At 36.7% G+C, this 19,422-nt stretch overlaps 1 protein-coding gene across 1 annotated transcript in view; it reads left to right on the top strand.

Annotated features, from left to right (window-relative positions):
- Nucleotides 1–17,149: 17,149 nt before the first annotated feature.
- Nucleotides 17,150–19,422, top strand: part of LOC110064986 (polycystin family receptor for egg jelly-like) — a 38,683-nt gene continuing 36,410 nt past the window's right edge. Inside the window, exon 1 of the mRNA XM_020772087.2 lies at nucleotides 17,150–17,249. Within this exon, the coding sequence (XP_020627746.2) occupies nucleotides 17,165–17,249 (85 nt within the window). The 5' untranslated portion in view covers nucleotides 17,150–17,164. The remainder of the gene's footprint in view (nucleotides 17,250–19,422) is intronic.

Below are 19,422 nucleotides of genomic sequence, written 5' to 3'. Positions count from 1 at the left end.
TCATAGATTAGACTGATAGACTGCAGAAATACCTTGGGTAAATCGTAGGGTATACTTACCATCTTTTTCTTTTTCGTTGGATTTCATGGGAACGTTTACATTTCAACGACAAAACTGGAAGGAAGCACCGGAAGCGTAGATTATGAACGGTATAGCCTCACACAACAATGCGATTTCCGGTCTTTCTTAACAAGCGGGATACAGCGGGCCATCCCGAGCATCTTGCGTGCTCGGATAGCCAATCACTACATGGGGGATTTGATTTATCTTACCCGCTTGTGGCGTCAATCATCTAATAAATGCAAGTAATGTTGTTAGTCTTATTAATTAATGAGAGAAAACTGATCTTGTCAAATGTTTTATTTTGCCATTACTGAAAATTTATCAACATTTCTGGTCACATGATTAATAGAAAACGATGTTATTTTCTTTAATTAGCAGGAAAAAGTATATTTAAGACAACATTAAGACTTCTTCACAGAAGCAGAATTTTTAAGTGCGAAATGATTCATCCTCCAGGCTTTTTTAGTAATTATAAAAAAAGATAACAAGAAAAACAATTTGTGGCAGGTGCCATGCCGTTGATTGTCCATATCGCACAGCGACTTCTAAGAGCATATTGAAGCTTAATACGCGTTTTCTGCTTCAAACTGTGTAAAGAGCTCATAGAATGGATGATTTCTTGAGGGTCTACCGAATTCTTACTATGGATTGTTTTGCGTTTCCGACTATTCATGAACGTTTACGGTAGTTAACGACAATTTCCGCCGGTCCTTCGATGCTTTTCGATAACAAACGAAGGTCCTCCTTAAATATAATTGAGAAAAACTTTGTCGTAAGAGTCCTTGAGTTATTTTCCCATAACGTTCCTAATCATTATGAGGACCACGATGAAACGAAGTTTGCTTTTAATTTCTTACAGTTAGAAAGGGTGTTTTCGGCAAAACCCAGACTTCATGCTGCGAGACGATTTCACGAAACACCCAGTCCTCCAATTAAAGCAACAGATCTTCGTCGTCATAAAGCAATTGTTACTATTAAAGGCCTTATTTATAATACTGTTTTTTTTTTTTTAATATCTGAAAACTTCATGCAGTTTAGCTATGTACCACATTTTGATTTTGACTGTCGCCGCGTTCTCCAGGAAGGATTTTCAGAAGCATAAATTTTTCACCAAAAAAGATCTTCATAGTAAGTAAAATTGTTTTTACTCAATAATTGTAAGACTTTTATTGCTTTATTATTAGTGTTTGTTATTCAGACTGTCCTAAAAATTGATTTGCGGAACTAGCGGAACATCCCAACGATACATAAAACTGAAATATTCGAAATATGCGTTTTTCATCGATTTAACTAGGTACGTCAGACAAATCCATAAACAGCGTACAGGAAAATAGGTTTTCCAGATATTGAAGATATTGTATTTATGCTCGAGTGTCTTTGTAGTATGTTGGCATAAGTTCGTCTTCCAACTTGTTTAATAAAATGAAATGTTATCTTCACTAGCCGAGATTTCGAGATTCTAAATGAGTGCTTTAAGTAGCATTCATATATGTTTAGTTATAGAAAAATTCTTCCGCAAACCAGTGTTACCCTCCCCCCTCCCTCCCTCCTGAAGGTCTGCAGATGCTGTAATCCAACGGTTTTAGTTACAAATCAATCAGTGGATATTTTCGGGAATGAAAATAATCGTTGAATTAGTTAAGAAATCAACTACCCAATCAAATCATGTCGTACCAAAGTCCCCGAGGCTAAGAGGGTCAGATAACTCTAGAGAGATAATGAACGACCGCATCTGTCCTTTCTTGGCTGTTTTAACTGTTTATGTTGTGATACAATGTTATGTTTCGGTCTATGGTAAAGTATGCTAATGAATGTTAAACAACGTGAAATTAGAAGAAATGTATATTGAGGATACCTGGTTCATGCGACAGAAGGTCCCCTCAACAAATATACTACAAAAACTAAAACTTGAACAATAGAAAACTTCAAAGATGTCATAAAGAGATTCGAATATTTCCAGAAAGGAAAACACCAGATTGTGCAAAGGATAAAATGGAACCACAACTTTTTTGCGGAAATTTGTTTTAAAATTGGAAACAGAGTTGAAACCAAGAATATTTGGCTATCTAGCTCATGCTGGTATAATCTTGATTTAATAAACATAGACGGTTTCCACTTACCTTTAGCTGTGCAACAGAAAGCTCTTGATTTCTTTGTCTTTTAACGATAAGCCTCCGACGTATGTAACTAATTATTCCTTATTAATTGACATGCGCAATATTTTTGGCTATCTTATTTTTTTCTCCTTAGCTAGAAACATTCCAATTAGCGTTTTGACTTAACCCCATCCATTCTTACGTTAAGGTTTTTTTTCTCGTCTGCACACCTTGTCTTTGGTTTACGAACAATTTACAGCTTATGAATACCATATCTACGGCTTGGTTTGTCAAAAGAAAAAAAAAAAAAAGAAAAGTACAAAAGCAATGCAAATATATTAATTTATGACTTTAGTAATAAGGAGTTACTGTGGAAAATATAAGAATATCCTTGTGACATGTTTGAAGTTTCATGTCACTCATTAACATTTTTTGCTGATCTCACTCATTCATCAAGAAAATAGATTTTCCAGATGTTGAAACTGTTTTGTGTACGCCCTAGTGCCTTTGGAGTGTATGTCGATAAGTTCATCTTCCAACTTGTCTAATAAGTTCAAAAATAAAGGATAATATCCACCAGCCGGAGGTTCAAATCCAGTAGCCCTGGGCTGCAACACATTTAGAAAACAGAGGCAAGATTCTGGCTTTTCGTAGCATTCATACGTTTCGTTAGGGCAGATATTTACTGAATTTTCTCTCCTAAAAGCAGTGCAATCCCCCACCTTTTAAGGTCTGTAGATGCTGTAATCGAACGGTTTTGGTAAGGAATCAACCAGTGGGTTTTTTTTGGGAATGAAAGCAGCGTTGAATAAGAAGAGAAATAGACTAGCCCATCAAATCATGTCTCCTGAACCACCTTTTTCTCGTACCAAAGTCCCCTAGGCTATAAAGAGGAACAGACACCTCTGAGGAGACTGTGAAAGACCATACATGTATGTATCTATTTTTGACTGTTTTTATTGTCTAAGTTGTGGCTCACTTCTACCCTTGATACAATGTGGTAGTTTCCTTTGTATTGGTGGATTGTAACATATGATAATGAAAATAAAACAAACGAAAACACCGCATTTTTACCAAGGGCAAAATAGAACCATAACATTTTTTGCGGGATATTTTCTTTTCCATTAGAAACAGGGTTGAGAGGTTGAAGGGTTGAGAAGATTTTTGTTGAACATACGCTTCATTCTTGCCTGCTAATGCTATGGCTGAATCTTAATCAAACTTTGGCATAAGTTAAAGAATGTTGATTTCTTCACAAATACATTTGTAGGGCCAAACCTCTCCGTTTCCCTCCTTTGTGCAAGTTTTAGAACTTGTGATTTTCCAGAAAATTTCACGTTCGGCTAGAATGCAAATGGTAAAACTAGTTTTATTTGCAGAACTAGAAATTTTTTCGCACTGCATTACGACACTGTTACTTCAAAAATCCCAAGAGTAATATCCAAATAGAAAGCGTCAATTTATATCCTGATAGAAGTTTCACGTCTCCCGTCAATGGCTCTTCAACCGATCAAAGGACTCCAAATCAATTCTCACGAGTGAAACCTGCTTAAGCACAAGCACTTTCCCAATGAGTGTTTTGAAATGGATTGCGCAAACCATGGCCAAGCTGCTTTTGGTATGGGAGTAATAAATAATCTCTCTCGTATTCATTTTGCGGCTTCTATAGCACACTATGAAAGTTTTCGCTCCCGTTTTTCCTTCGCTTCTTTTTTTGCACGCTTTGTTTGCGCTTCTTCGTCCCATTCCACCTGAGAGCCTTTTGTAAACCTCGCTCGGATTGGGACGTCTTATATTTTCTAAGAAGCATTTTGTTTTCTTAGTTAGAGCGTGAAGTGCATGTAATGCGATGTTGATCAGTTGCGTCAAATTAACATCGTCACTTCATCTGATGTTTGTGGACATGTTATGACATTTCGGCCATAAATAATGAGAATTCCTGCCAAGCAGAGAGCAGATGCATTTTTTTAATTCCTCATTCCTTATTAAATGTCAAATAATAAGTAAATGTCTCCTAAAATTCCGTTTTCACCTTCGTCATGTTATATTTCGTACCATAAAACAAATTAATGGCTCAAAACTGAATTTCCAAGTAAAGTTACCTCATTAGGGCTCCATTCCATTTTTTCACAAAATATCAGAGAAAAGTTATCAACAACAGTCTTAAAAGTCGTTAAGCCATAGTAGAATTGGTACTGTTTTGGTCTGTAGAACGCTCGCGCTTTCGCAACACCTGTTACCTACATTTCAATTGATATATTTGATCTTACAAGAAGAAGTCGATCTGGCATTTTAGAAACTCTGACAAGTTGATTTTACAGCTCCGTCAGACTCAGTCCTGATGGCAACTTTGCAATGGTAGATCAGTTTAGGATAATTCAAACGTTACCAATTGTCTCCTGTGTGTGTAGAAAATTTCTCAATACCGAACTAAGGAACTAGGACTAGTTTCCAATTGAGTTTAAAACGATTTCATGTACGAGTAATTAATCAGCGCATCCGCTTGTTGATCAATGGCTTCAGTCCTGAAGTAGGTTAACACGTTTGTTGGTAGTGGGTCCAACGGCAATACAAACGGCCATACCCAACAACAACAAGCCAAAGATCTGTGTACCTTGCGTCACTGAAATGGCTTGCTCTTTATCGCAGCGCTGTCGACCTTTCACCATCGCAGCCAATGCTCGCAAATACACGAATGAAAATATGCTACCTATTTTTTTAAGCTTTCCTTTTGAATTACATGTAATACTAGTGGAAAGAGGTATAATTGCTTTAAAACATGGGCACAGTTCCTACTTACCTTTTGTTGTGTAACAGGACGCTCTTGTTTTCTTTCCTTCTAACGATAAGTCACCGACGTATTTAACTATTTTTTCCTCATTCGTAATTGGCAGTAGTGTGCTTTCTGTTTATTATAGTTTTTTTTTTCGAAGCGAAAAACGTCCAATTAGTGTTTGGAATTATCCCACTCCATTCTTACGTTGAAGATATTATTTTTCGTCTACGCACCTTGACTTTGGTTTACAAAAATTTACATTTTGTGAATACCATATTTGTAGCTTGGTTTGTGAAAAGAAAAGGAGAAGTACAAAAACAATGCAAATGAATTAATTTAGGATCTTGGTAATAAGGGGTTGCTGTGGAATATTAGAGTCTCCTTGTGACATGTTTGAAGTTTCCTGTCACTCATTAACATTTCTTGCTGGCCTCATTCATCAGAGAAATGCATAATCAGTTGAAATGGGAATTTCGAAACACAAGGGGACCGCAGGAAGACTGATGTGGCTCTCGATCGGTCAGGGACTTGAACAGGTGGTGCACAATCGTTAGTGTGTTTAACTAGGTTTCCAGTCACGTTGCTATTACCTGGTGACAATGTTAAAGGGAAGCTTAAAAATGGCTGAGACAAAGTGGGATATTATTACTTACCTCCAGGTGTATCGACCACCTGCGTGAAGCTATTATCTTCCGTGCCAGTTTATTGTTATTAAATGTCGTCTAAGTAAGTAAACACGACAAATTCATTGCGTAATATTTTTAGCACACTCAGCGCCCCAAATGTTCGTCTAACTCTTCTCATAACTAATCTTGAGAAGAAGTAAAACACATTTATAGGTGTAAAACACTTTACTTGGTGTTGCTTGTTTGCTTAATACAGCAACAAAATTAGTGTTTCTTAAGTGTTTTATTTTTGTATTTATTATTGCTTATTGATATTGAAAGGTGGTGGAATTGCATTTTGGCACACTCTTGGAAAATTAGGTAAACAGCTGGGAGGTGATTTTTGATTCCTTTTGCCAATGAAATTCGTATCTTCTGCTTGGTGCGTCCATAAATACTGGCTTTATCATGTATCGTAGCTTTATTTGACAACTTTGTATGACTAGGTGCTGTTTTCTGGGACGAAGCACTCTGGCATGAGGCTACTTTACTTGTACCGGTGATTTGTCAATACCACCCGGTAAAAAGTGCTAGGGCTAATTTGCGATGAAGGAGCAGAGCATATCCCCCGGAGAAGAGAAACAGACGATTCTTTTTCTACAATAATTGGCCCATTAGCATGAGCGCCACAGATTATTCTCTGATGGAAAATGCCAACCGCGAATGTTTAAATGACATGGTATGATAAAATTTGAAAGAAATTTTTCCCTGATATAGATTGTATTTTAAACTTTATGGGTGATGCAGTTGTACAAAGTCAACATTTCACAGAGAACGTGTGGTCTCATTAGGGAGCGTAGGCAAACGCACGACGGCAACGGCAACGAGAAGCGCGCCGAACAAAAAGCTTAATGAGCAGTACAATGGTCATGGTACGTCCATTATCTGCCTTTTTTGTATTTCGTAGCTGTCCTTTCTATATCAACAACATTACATCAGAGTAACATTCCTCCCAAACAGAACTAATCTCTAATGCTCTGCGGCAGCTGACACGAAGGGTGCAAATGACACCGGACAGCATTATGACCCAGTGCTTTCAGACGTCTCTCTCCCCGAGTGACTTAGCGAGCGGAGGAGGCGGCTGAAATTCAGGCTACACCAGGATCCGAGTGATCTTGCATTAAAAGCAGAGCTCCTACGCCCCGAAGGCAGAAATTCGACCGCCTGAAAGGCGGCTTTAGATGGAGTTAAACCGCAAAATAATTGCTGGAAAATGGAAAGGAAATAGCTAAGAAGCTGCATATGAGGGCGGATTTAGTGAATTAGACATTGTTGAAATTGATTGAAAAAACCATCATTCAATTTGTGTGCTATTTTTGTTCCTAAATACAACACTCTTAATTTAAGATGAAACTGAAGGTAAAAAAAAACCCGCCTTGAACTACGACAAAATTGTGCTTTCGATAGGTGGTTGGCTTTATAAGCATTATTTGGAGGAATTTTTATACCCCATTGTAGCTTTCTTTAACATTGGAACACTACTACAACAACTGAAAACTATCGAACAAATGGTAGACATAACAACTTAGGGAACGAAACAACTTTGTTTTCAAATATTGTTTGCATTGTCTTATTATTTCTTGTTTTGCCGTTGGTCTAAAATTATACAGTCAGTAGAATTCTTGTTGCTGATAAAATTGACTACATTTTCAGGAAAAAAAGCTCATTTCTTATACTCAGGATTGATTAAATATTTAGGTGAGGCTCCTTTTCAAGAACATGTCTCAAAATGCCGGTGATATATTTGTATACTAGCCTTAGAATCGCTCTGTTTTGAGAATTCCCACGAGAATCAACATGTGTACTTTCTCATGGATCATGACAAAGCTGCTCCATATGAGTTTGAGCGTTTCAGCGGGAAGCTTTATTATAGTTTCAGAATGAAGACCTATCTTTGTTGGTAGACCACGACTATACAGATTACAATTTTATTTATATAAACCATCAAAGTAACACGAATATTTCCTCCTAGGTCAAAGTAAAGAACTTATCAATGGTTTTTTTTCCTTTTTGAAATTCACCCTGTAGGATTTCAAACAAAGGATCGACCTTGTTCTCAGAGTCTTAACTTCCTTCTGTTTCTTTTGGGGGAAGTGTTTATATTACCTTTTGATCCGAAGAAAAACGAATGGGATGTTTTAGAATAATAATAATGGCAGTTGATAGTTGCTGATATTCAATCGGCAGTAAAAGTTCCCCTAATAAAAAGCTGCGTGTGCCAGGTATGCTCTGATTGTACTTCACATTCTATACTATCCTATGTCATAATATTCTTGCCTTGAAACACAAACTTGAGTCATTTTCCTTTTTTTTAATTGTAACACTGTGCATTAAGTGTTTAAGAATGATGCCAGCGAGTCACATTCTTCATACGCTAGAGTGAAGTCACAATAACGATTAATTATAAATGCTGGGCAAAGGAAAAAGTAATAGGAAACGACGGTCTGTCAGCGTGGATTCTGCATGGCTTGTCAAACTGTTTTGGGTGTCACCCTTCGATCCCTGACATAAATAGGAGGTCACGTTGCAAAATCGGATTTTTTGGTGAAAATTGGGCGTCATTATTCAGTATGTAAATATGTATGTAGTATGTAATTTGTTTACCTACGGAGCACCAATGTTCACAAGAACTCGTTCGGAAATGCCCGTGCATTCCAGGATCGAATTGGAACTGTTGGTTTTTGAGGAGAGGGGAAAACCGGAGTCCCCGGAGAAAAACTTCTCGGAGAAGAGTAGAGAAGCAACAACAAACTCAACCCACATATGTCGCCGGGTCCGGGAATCGAACCCGGGACACATTGGTGGGAAGACTTTGTTGACATTAGCGCGTTGTTATTGGAAATTGGCAGGTCCCTTTCAGATGTTTGCAGTAACGATGTCGTCGTTTGTGAGTTTACGTTTTGTGCTGTTGTAGGTTTCACTGTGTTTGTGTCTCGTGTTGGAATTTACCCTGGCGATCCCAAAAAAATACCAGTGACTGTTTGCGGTTTCTCTCTCAGATTATAGAGGTATTCGATCTGTTTTTATATTTGGTTTACGAATCAATATTGTAGGTTACATCTGGCCTCCACTTGGCTGAATACTATTTTTTTCCGGCTGCGTGTGGTTTTCCGTCATTATCTATTCAAGTAATAAATTAATAACTGTAGCTAATTAAACGTTCCTCAATCCATTCAGTTGTGAATATTGTTTTTTTTTCCTAGGGATGATATCTACCTCGTCGCTTTAGGGAAGGGAATGATATGTTTTTGATATATTATGTATCTTGTCGACAGTAAGGACACCGTTGATCTCTTAGTTTTCCCAGATAAAATCTATGCGGAATTGACTAAAAGAAGTCTATCACCCAAGTTGAGAATAAAAATAATATGATTTCTATTAAGGAGCAAATCAAATATTTAGCAGTGCGTATCGACGAAACAGCAGGGATCTTAAACTGTGTTGGATCAAAACTTGCACCTAGTTTAAGTTTTTCTTTCTTTCAGCAACTGCAACAACACAAATGAGTTTAACTCGCAATTCCCAAACTTCTCTTGTTTTCCTGGTCGTCGAAACCTTTTCCTAGGCTAATCAATTCAAATTTAATTACAGAAAACACCGACGTAATAACCTAGAAGAAAAAAGTTAGAAGAAAAGAGTTTTGACGCAAATGCAATTAAAAATACTTAGCCCGAAAGTTGGAGAATTGAAGGGTCCAGTCAGTTAACTATGCCTTGGCACACTGGAATATTCCACTTTTTGTGCGAACAGGAATTAGGTACACATCAGGAGCGATAAATATTTTGTCGTTTTAATCGTTCCTCTAAACAAAGAGATTAAAATTTAACATTTTCCCTCAACTTGTCCTTAAGAAAGCACGCATGCGATAAAATTATTTGATTTGGATCAGTTTTTGAAGTCTTTTTGTTGATTCAGATTAAGGTTTACGGAATCGATTCTTGTTCTATTACGATTTTGATACAACGATACAACATCCCTAATAATTTATTTTAAAAAGGTATTGTTGTATTTCATGGGCCAATGATTAACACTGTTGATGACTGTTCACAACAGTAAGCTCATTGATTTGTCTGCTTTCGTCACAGCATGATAGTGACCATTTAATATGCTGGAAAAGGATTAGCATAAGTGTATCTATAAATTTGTACAACACGATCGCAGAAGTTGCAAAAGTCGTTAGGTATCGCTCTCCAGGGCGCTTCGTCTTTGCGTGTTAGTTCCAACCCACTAAAATCAACCGGATTCAATTACCCGACTATGTCATTGTGTGAGATGTGCGGAGCCTGTCAAAGAGACATGGGTGAGAACGCACCCTTAATTGCGGGTTACGAGAGGAAGTAACCATGCATCTTATTTGGCTTCTTTGGCTTGTCTTTCTCGTGGTGAGGAGCTCGCAGCACGAAATGTCTCCGAAAGGTTTGGTTGTGTTTTTGCTGTTAAAGTTGATTTGTCTCTACTTACAGACATTTGTAAATCTACCCTTAAATTGTTTGCTCTTTACTTAGCTCGAGCGAATGCTCATACGCCACAAAAAGAACTTGATGCAAGGGGCCACAAAAGCTCATAAGTGCTCTTTTAGGACCGTCGTTTTTCGTAACAGCTGTGATGACGAAAGTGGAGTTCGTGAAAAGCAAACCACATGTTAAACGACGAGTAGACATTTTGTATCGAGACTGATAAGTAGATCGAGTGCGGCAATAAGTGCCAATTAAAATGCTTCTCAAGCTGTTCCAGTAGCTTTTATTGCAAATTGATTTTGATTCTGGATTTAATGAAATTAGTTCAAAGTTTTTAGGAAAAGGAATAGTGAAATTCCCGCTTGCGGCCGTTTTACTCTCCATTTGTTTTGATTCAGCTGGTTAGAACGGTCATATTTTCTTTCATACCTGTTCTATTGTGAGGGCATTGCACAAGTCCCGACACAAAACAACATCGGAAAATTGAAAACAATAACAATAAATTTGAAATGTAAAGCAGCAGCCTCGTTCGATAGCACGAATCAGTTCGAAACATTTAATGTCAGACGAAATTCCGCTTTTATAGAAACCTTTTAAATTCCTCGCTTTGAGATAAATTTCTGTTTTCTTGCTACCCATTCATTGCTCTCCACACTGAGTCAATGGCTCAACAGCGAGACGCAGATTTGTATGGAGAAGTGACATCCTGATCGATGCACACCTTATGCAAAATCTGCAGGAGGCCATAGTGGAACCAGTATTTCATTGTATATAAATTAACCGGTGACGGCCATCGATAATCTGTGGACAGTTTTACAATTAAAATAGACATCTTTGTCGTTTTATCTATAACGTCTATCTCACGTATATCTATATCTCAGAATTGAATTATCCGTCTGGCTGTTCTGTATTGTTTTAAAAGTACTTCAGTTAACCGAGAGTACGTAATTGATGTACAAAGAGCGTGAGAAACCTGGTAGACTTACAGTTTAACGTATTTACCATGAAATATATATTTAGTTTCACTTGATTTTATCATCATTCAAAATGATGAAATCTTTGGCGATTCAATTTAGGGTTAGTTGCTTCGTAAAAGGAGTTCATTTGTTCTCTATTGCTTTTTCGATTCTTAGAATTAGATTTTTTGTGTTTTGATTTGGAATCACAACAAAGATAAGCAAAATTTCAGCAAATTTTCCCCAAAATCCACGACTGTTTGTCCATAATGTTTTAGCGGAAAAATAAAAGGTATCTTTAGAGGCTCTTATTAATTATTTTTTCCCACGGTAACCGCATTTTCCGAGATTGATTTATAAATTAAACATAGCGTTTTTACTATTACTAGAAACTTCTGAAGTAACAGTACTACATTTTTAACGAAATATTTCGTCATTATTGCCTGGTTTGTTTAGTTGTGTACAAACTCCAAATAAAAATATACTAAATTCAAATAAAATACAAAAATGTCACTTTTATAGTAAACTTAATAACCAAAATATTTAAGTGTGACTACCTTTCCATTGCTTTTGTTTTAATATTTTGGTCAGTCTCACGGATTGTAATCAATATATAAAGTGTTTATAACACATCTCAACCAGATAATCAGAACTAGAACATTCTGAACTAACACGATCCCGTATTTACTTTTGGTTTAGCTACTATTTTTGCCTTCATTTGATTTTAAGACCAGTTTGTTTGCTTTTCTGACGCTGTGATAAAAACCTCGACCTACGCGTCTACATTTTTAGATTTGACGTAGGAATCCTTATGGAAATTATTGAACTAAACAATGTTGCAATTCGATTCAATTTGTTGCTACCGGCGGCCTTGGTTTCTGGGATATTTGTTTACAAAGTTTGCATTCAGAAGCCTATTATCAGGTAGACACCAAGACATGCCCAGAGCAATGGTACATTTTCATTAAATGCTTAATATTGAAGTCTGCAAACTGTCTTAGTATGCAAGTTTATCGTCCGTTTTATCATTCTTTGAAATAATTTTGGGTCATGGCTGCGTCTTTATGTCAGAATAGAATACAAATAATTTAAACCCGCAGTTTGGATTTATCTTGTCTGAAAGTGAGTCTTATTGCTATAACTGCGGAGAAAACTGTGTAAAGAAAAATACTCATTATCCTGATCGAGGTACAATTTACCTGTACATATGTGTGGATATATACTAATAAAGGAACTTTTATTGCTTTTTAATTATATTTTTATGTGAAGAGTGAAACGTAGTTGAGTTGTGAACACTGTTGTGGTAGCCGTTAAGTTGTGAACACTCTTGTAGTAACCGAAAATTCATTCTTGATGCTGGACTGATGAAATAGGCCTTTTGCACGTTTCGATCAGTTTCTAAAAATTTACCTCCAGGCATCGTTTACAGCGGAATAATTATTTTGCCTTTGCCTGTATTGTTTCGATGTGGGTATTCTTTTCATCTTTGAATTCTTTCATGATAAAAAAAAAAAAAAAATTAATAAAATTTGCCGTTCCAGAAGTGAGGCTCGGGAGTAAAAATAGCTAGTGTGACGGAAACATAAGACTATCAATTCGAACACCAAATTGCAATAACTTCTGTTAGGAATTTGCTAGAACCATTGGTAGTAAGCAATCGTATTTTGATGTGGTCATTGTTGATTAATTTTATTCTTTCTTGTTCAACCTCACTGATAGAAACACTAGTCAAGGTAGTAAACCACGCTACGACTACGGAAATATTAGAAGCATTTTGCTTGGAGATAAATCATACCTAGATTTGAAATAAGGAAATACATGCAAAGTGGATTTTGTAAACGCTGTCAATTTTGGTTGCCGCGGCAACTAAAACTAATAAGTGACCTCATCTTTCCTATTTCTTAATCTTTTTCGCACAGGTAAAGATATTTTCTTTTGTTTAAATTTTATTTTATTATTCATTGCTTACATTTTCCAATTAAGAATTATTAAAAGTCATTGCATCAATCGATCAAACAAACGAATGATTTGATTGGCTCCCTGCCATGAACTTTTCAGAATAATCTTGAATAGACGTAAGGCTGTCACTTGTGGATGGTCTGAAACTATTTTAACCATGAATTACTGAAACAGTGACAATTTCCTTTTAAAGTATAAACTGCAACCAGTCTTTCATTCGTGACAAGCCTGATTCCCGCTGTGCATCGAAAATCAGTTCAATAGACCAAATCATGCCAATGGCAATGGGAATTGAAATTATCAAACAAATAGTTACACCTAAAAGCGAATTGTTTGGTCGTTTTACGCCTAACGACTCACCCCATTGAGACACTCTCTATCAAATTCTGATCTGCACTGTTTTGTATGCTTAGATGTAATCAGGTTTTGCTCTAAAAACTAGTCTGAAAAGAGAAATAAACAAAGGGAAATACGAAGAAAAGCGAAACAAAGCAAAACGGAAGGGAAACGAGATGTCGCTTTAGCAAACTCTCTTAGAAGGTTCATACTCTACCAAATTCTGATCTCTTCTGTTTTGTGAACTAAGTTTTGACCAGGTTTTTGTTTTCATTTTTATAACTTAACACATCAAAACCTGAAGAAGGCTGGTTTGCGGCCAGCAGAAATATTGTTTTAAATATACCATGTTGTGACAGTCCTACAGTAGTCTTTGACTTCTCATCGTTTTACTTTTCAAGTTTGGTTGATTAGATCTCCTGTCAGATCCAATGTTCAATCAAGGATGCTCTTCGTTCACGGCTTCGCAGTTCATTTAGTTTGTAAGCCAAAGTTGTCATACAATACAAACTTTGTTCTCGTTCTTCCTTCTTGAGAAATGGTGAATGGTGTTTTCTTGTTTTTACACTCCGTCTGAAATCATATAAAGATATTGTTTATAAGAAGTTCCAAAGGAAACTTCTGCGCGTCATTTAGCATGAGTGACAGCCGGTTAAAAACTGGAACTGCTAAGGTACAACAAATTCTGGATAAATTGCAGGAGCAGAGTTTCTATTAGTCACTGTGAGCATTTGTACTTAAATTGTTCCACACTAGTTTCAGTACTCTCTTGGCGAATTCCCAATCATTTGTAGACTGTTTCTATGGAAAGTGAACGCAGTGTTTTCATCCTTTTTGCTTCTTAGATGAGCTCAAGCTGGTTTACCCGACTCACAATTCCTCTTGAGTTGTATGATTGGTGAAAATAGTAAAAATATTAATCCAAACAGAGCGTGCGCTGCAGAGATTTTTGGTATAAGACTTGTTAGAGGAACCTTGGCCTTGAGTCTAAGAGTTGCTTGCAGTGTTGCAATGTTTCCGACAAAAAAGGATAGCTTCCGTCAGAGGGATCAAATAAGTAAATTTCAATTAAAGGGCTTTCAGTAGTTTCACAAAGTGGTCTCTCTGTATTTTCACAATTTTTGTTGTTTCGAGATGTATATTCCGGAATGTCTTTTAATATAGGCAAACTACACGTAAAATTCAACGTGAGTAACAAAGGAATCAAGCTTGAAATAGCTGCGTGACATTACGCTTAAGATAAGAACCCAAATTAGAGTAATTTCTTCACCTGTCGATAAACTAATACAAAGTGCTTTGAAGGCACACGGAAATCAGGTATGGAAGATAATTTCACGCAATGTAGAATTCTTCATTTATTCGAAGTAAAGATGTAAAGTAGGACTAGATTAGTTGTCTGGGTAGTCCTGTGATGTGATGTACAGGGTACTTGGGTAACTTCTGCTTGATCTGTCGGTTTTATTACGTAGTTGGCTGGTTGAATTTTAGCATAAATCAATGATGTGGACCACCTGATATCTATCAACGATGTGGACGGCCACCTGATACCTTTCTCCGTTTCCGTGTTAAAAAGGTTTTTCACATTTTACAGCCGGCTGTGTGGTAAACTTCAAAGAAAAAGGAAACATGACTGACTCGTTTAATTTTTACGGGCGGATGCGAGTCTCACTGAATGCCTATGTTACGCAAATTAAAGCATCTTTCGTATAATTTAACCAAGGAGGATTGAAGAAAGGACTCCTGTCCTTCTGATGTGTGATCTAAAGTTTATTGGTGAAATATTTTGTGTGATACCAATAATTGGTTGGTTGGGCTTGCCTGCGGGTTACTGTGGAGGAGCATATGTGTTTGATTTTGACAGTCAGGCCACGTTCTGAAAATTGTTTTTCTTTTGTAGTTGCTATTACATGTAGCCTCGGGGCTTGTGCAGATTTTTTCCCTTCAAAATGAGTCAAAATAAAGTATTTCGCTGTAAAAGCTCAAAAGATTAGGTTTCATATCGGGAGATTACATACGATAACTCATTGTGTAAAAGGATCCATTTGTAAACAAATTAAAATTTCGATATGCGATAAAATTAAACTTCGTCCGTGACTTTCTATCTCAAAGGTCTTTTGGTCAAATAGTGTCTTTCAAAGCCCAAAACCCAGGCTTCTTTCTACCAATGCAATGAGTGTCAGTCTTTAAGTTTAAGAATAATTCTCAACAAAACATGCCAAAGCGCCATTCAATCCATTTCTCTTTTATGCCAAAATTAAGCCTCAAATCAATCTGGTGGTTCTTCATTTATGATATCGTGAGAAGCCCAGCTCAAGGCGATTTTAAATTATCACTCACGTACCTGACAGATAGCACTCACGATAACAAATTCTCAAACGCTTACTTTAATCGCATTTTCTTCTATATCCGTTTTTCGGCTTTAATATCTGTTCAGTGTTGATTAAATGAAAGTGGATCGGAATCACTGAGTTTGGACTTAAAATGTTTTAGCCCGAGCAGATAAGCAGGAATTGCCACCGGATTGTCTAGTATCTAGTTTGATTCTATACAAGGTATTTTGTGAGAGAGCTTTAATAGGATACAATACACTGAAGTGAAAGTGCTTTTCTTTAGGCTTAAGCCTTTCTAACAGCAAAATAGAAAATTTATGTCCATTAACTTTACGCAACTCAGTAAACATAGCACTTGCACAATGCAAGAAGCCTGTTTGGTACAGGAATAAATTTGACCCGACGACAAAGAGTTCGAAACGTCACTCGTTACGGCTGTAATAGAATGAATTGAAGAAATTTAGCGTCTTTTCAGTTTTATAAAGGTCACGTTCCCTTGATTGGTTTCCGAAGTTTGGATTGATGGTGAGAATAATTAATTTCGCGACCATAGAAAAAAATCGAATCAGCCCTCAACATGTAACCCTCTCGGCGCCACGTTGCAAATTGAACGCGTCTCAAATTTTGCAGATACACCATATTGTAGCGTTATAGTGGGTGCTTTGATTACGATCTCTGTTGATGTAATAAGCAATGACCTCCAAACCGCACAATTTGTGGGGTGTTTTAATGCGCAGTTGACTCCGGTGAGGTTGTTAGAAAACAACCAAAATGGTGCTAACATGAGCAATACTTCTTTTGGGGGGTCAACAAATATGAGATTGAAATTGCTCGTTTTTCACAACCAATTGCAAGTTGTTTTTAAACTTACAAGTAAAACCACACACACAGATGATCATTATTTTTTCGTATCACTGTTTATGAGTGAACTGGGTAAATTTGTGTGTGTGCATGAAAGAAATTCCGTCAAGTTCTTTATAAATATTGTATGAATGTTGTTTGTTGGTTTGTCGCTTTACTGTTTGTCAATCAAGTACGAGATAAATTTAAGTGTTTCAGGTTTAATTTGACTCGCAGAATGGAGCATTTTAAAACCGATGCAAGCGCGTTAGTTTACTTGAAGACAAGAAAGTCCATTTGAGACGAACGGAACTTACCAGAAAGTGAAATTATGTCCGAGTTTGAAGTTCACTATCCGTTCTGCGCACGCGCTGAGGTATTTAGGGAGGCACAAGGTCAGCGTTTTACGTCACCTAAGCTCATTGTTTTGCTTTTCAGAACATTAAACTCAAATGTTAAATTTATGGCTCGAGGATAGATAAGCTTTTAAACTCGACCAGAAGTGCTTCAGGCGTTTGCCACAGTGCGCTCGTGACTCGATCAACTTTTCTCTGTTAGTCGCTGTTATCGACTGTGAATATTGCCAAAGGTCTTCGTTGTAACAACTTTGTAAGTTTTTCGTCATTGGCAGTCTCGTAACGATAAAACTTGTCTAACGTACCTGGGGAGTCCTCAAACGATTGATAATGCGGTTTATACCGTTGATACTGCTTCACTTTCTCTGCTTCAACCCAGTTCACGCTCACTACTTCAAGAATGACAGCGACCAAGGTAAGACTTATGTGTTTCTCTGGTTTAAATGCAAAAAACCGACTTTTACTTAAAAAAAAAAACTTACTCATGGGAGACGCATTCATGTCTCCTTGTGAATTACCATTAGCAACTCGGGTTCTTCGAAAACAAAAGGTTTAAATAAGGTCAACTCTCATTATTCTTCAGTCCATTCGCTGTATTTTTAATCCCCTGCTTATAATAAGTTCGCGAGCTTTTAACGAGTTCTGGATTGCTTTTGATTACAGCATTCTCGGTTTCTAGTAAAATTCGGGCAAATATTCATTGCAGAAAGAGATTGTTAGAGTGCCTAAAACCGCATATGGTTATCCTTTTTAATCGTATCGTTACACATATAAATGTTTTGTTTAAAAGTTTATTTTATCCACTGTATCGTTTTCATCTTCACCAATATGTACAAATTTCAATCAGAACAAACCAGGCAACTCAAAGTTTTATAGAATTCAACAACTTAGGCACCTTGGATGCCTTTTTATCAAGACTTTGTTATTATGTAAGTCCATGGATGCATAATTAATTTAATTCGTCTCTTTGTCTTATTGCTATTGTATCATTGCTTTTTCTCAGAGTAGAGAAGTTACTTTCTGAAAACAAACGAGTTCCTATTATCTTATCAACCTTTGCTTTTCTTGGTTTAACCTTTCAAAACCGCCGCTCGTAAAACTGTTCTTTGGATCACGTTTAACAGCTATTAAATTTTCCTCTAAAACTGGTTGTTTTAGTAAGTTACGGTAGTTTGTTTTGAATTATGAGGTTGGTGAGAAATTTATGGCAGATACTGTCTCAAAATGATAAACAGACGTCTATCTCTGTGGCCTATGGTCAGAATGACTCGGAGTAATTTATCATATAATTCGATCAATGAAATCCTTCTGAGCTCGTAGATTTGCACGTACTAAGCACCTAAATAAACATAGAGGAAAACGTGAGCCTAGATCGCTAGAGTGGAAATAGAGTGTATCGGGAGAATAAACCCTGAACCCCGAAGAGCTTCACGCTGTTTATCTGCGCTGGTGCTGTGACAATAAACGAGCTTCATGGCAAATGACAAATTGATTGCTATGTCATTAACATTGTTGACAGCGTTTGTGACTATCGCCAGCAGCGTCGATGCAGTTCTTTAGCTAACTCCGTGCTGTTTTCAAATGAGGAAATAATCTATTCCGCGTTTAATTGCATTCGATGTTTCAAACTTTGTTTTCGTCCTGTCTGAAACTTATCCGCGTACAAATTATTAAGTTAAGAACTGATTCCGGGATTTATTTATACTGTTATCGTTGTCACGTTTGCAGGTTGCGCTAAAGCAAATCGGATTGTTACATGAAATTCTTATTGTCAACGTTTAATTATGAGTATATAGCACAACTTTCTAAAAAGCTTATTAAAACCTGAGTCTAAAATGCGAACTTATTTTCAAAAAAGTGTGGTTAATCTTTTAATCTTTTTTTCTTTTTCCAGAAACCCCTAATAGTCGGTAAATAGTATTGCTTGTGTGAAATTTTAATACAAGCCACTATATCTGTAATTTCATCTTTTTAGGTTATGTAATCGGATACATGTAAACGCTCTAGACTAATCTAAGGAAGAAAAAGCCATCCGCGGAAATAGATTTGGACAGTTTCTTTAAAATTTCTTGTTCAGTAAGTGGAATTAAAGTTTTTGGAGAAAAAAATCACCAAAGTATTGAAGGCTCAAGGTTCATTCTCCGAAATCGCTTGCCCTCCGAGCAAAGTCTCCTCGATCTTCCTAGATGAACATTTGAAAATCAAAAGTAGATTTGTTGTCAATAGAAATGCGATACTTTCAGGTTATTAACAATCATGTCCATTTCAAAAAAATGTCTTCCCGATTTTTTTTAGGAACATTGATAATGGGTAGGAGTCGTTTAGTTGACGTAAAATTATTAAAATTTGTTTTCCTTTGTTTTCTAGTTTTTTTTTTGGAACAAAAAGTCATTAGCTCTTTGTTAGTACGTAAGTAAATGCTACGATAATACAACTGCACGTTTTGCACAGAGTGCAAAACGTGATCTACTGTATAAAGACGTTTTTCAAACTGCATAAATAAAAAAGTTATTTTTGGTTCAAGACCTGCTCTTTAAGGCAAATGGTAATTTCTGGATTACGAACATGAGGCCATTTTCTCACGGTCC

This window comes from Orbicella faveolata, unplaced genomic scaffold (assembly GCF_042242905.1).
Source record: "Orbicella faveolata isolate gen_17 unplaced genomic scaffold, um_ofav_v1 contig_24, whole genome shotgun sequence".
NCBI classification, from domain to species: domain Eukaryota; kingdom Metazoa; phylum Cnidaria; class Anthozoa; order Scleractinia; family Merulinidae; genus Orbicella; species Orbicella faveolata.
This window is presented reverse-complemented; position numbering and strand designations above follow the sequence as displayed.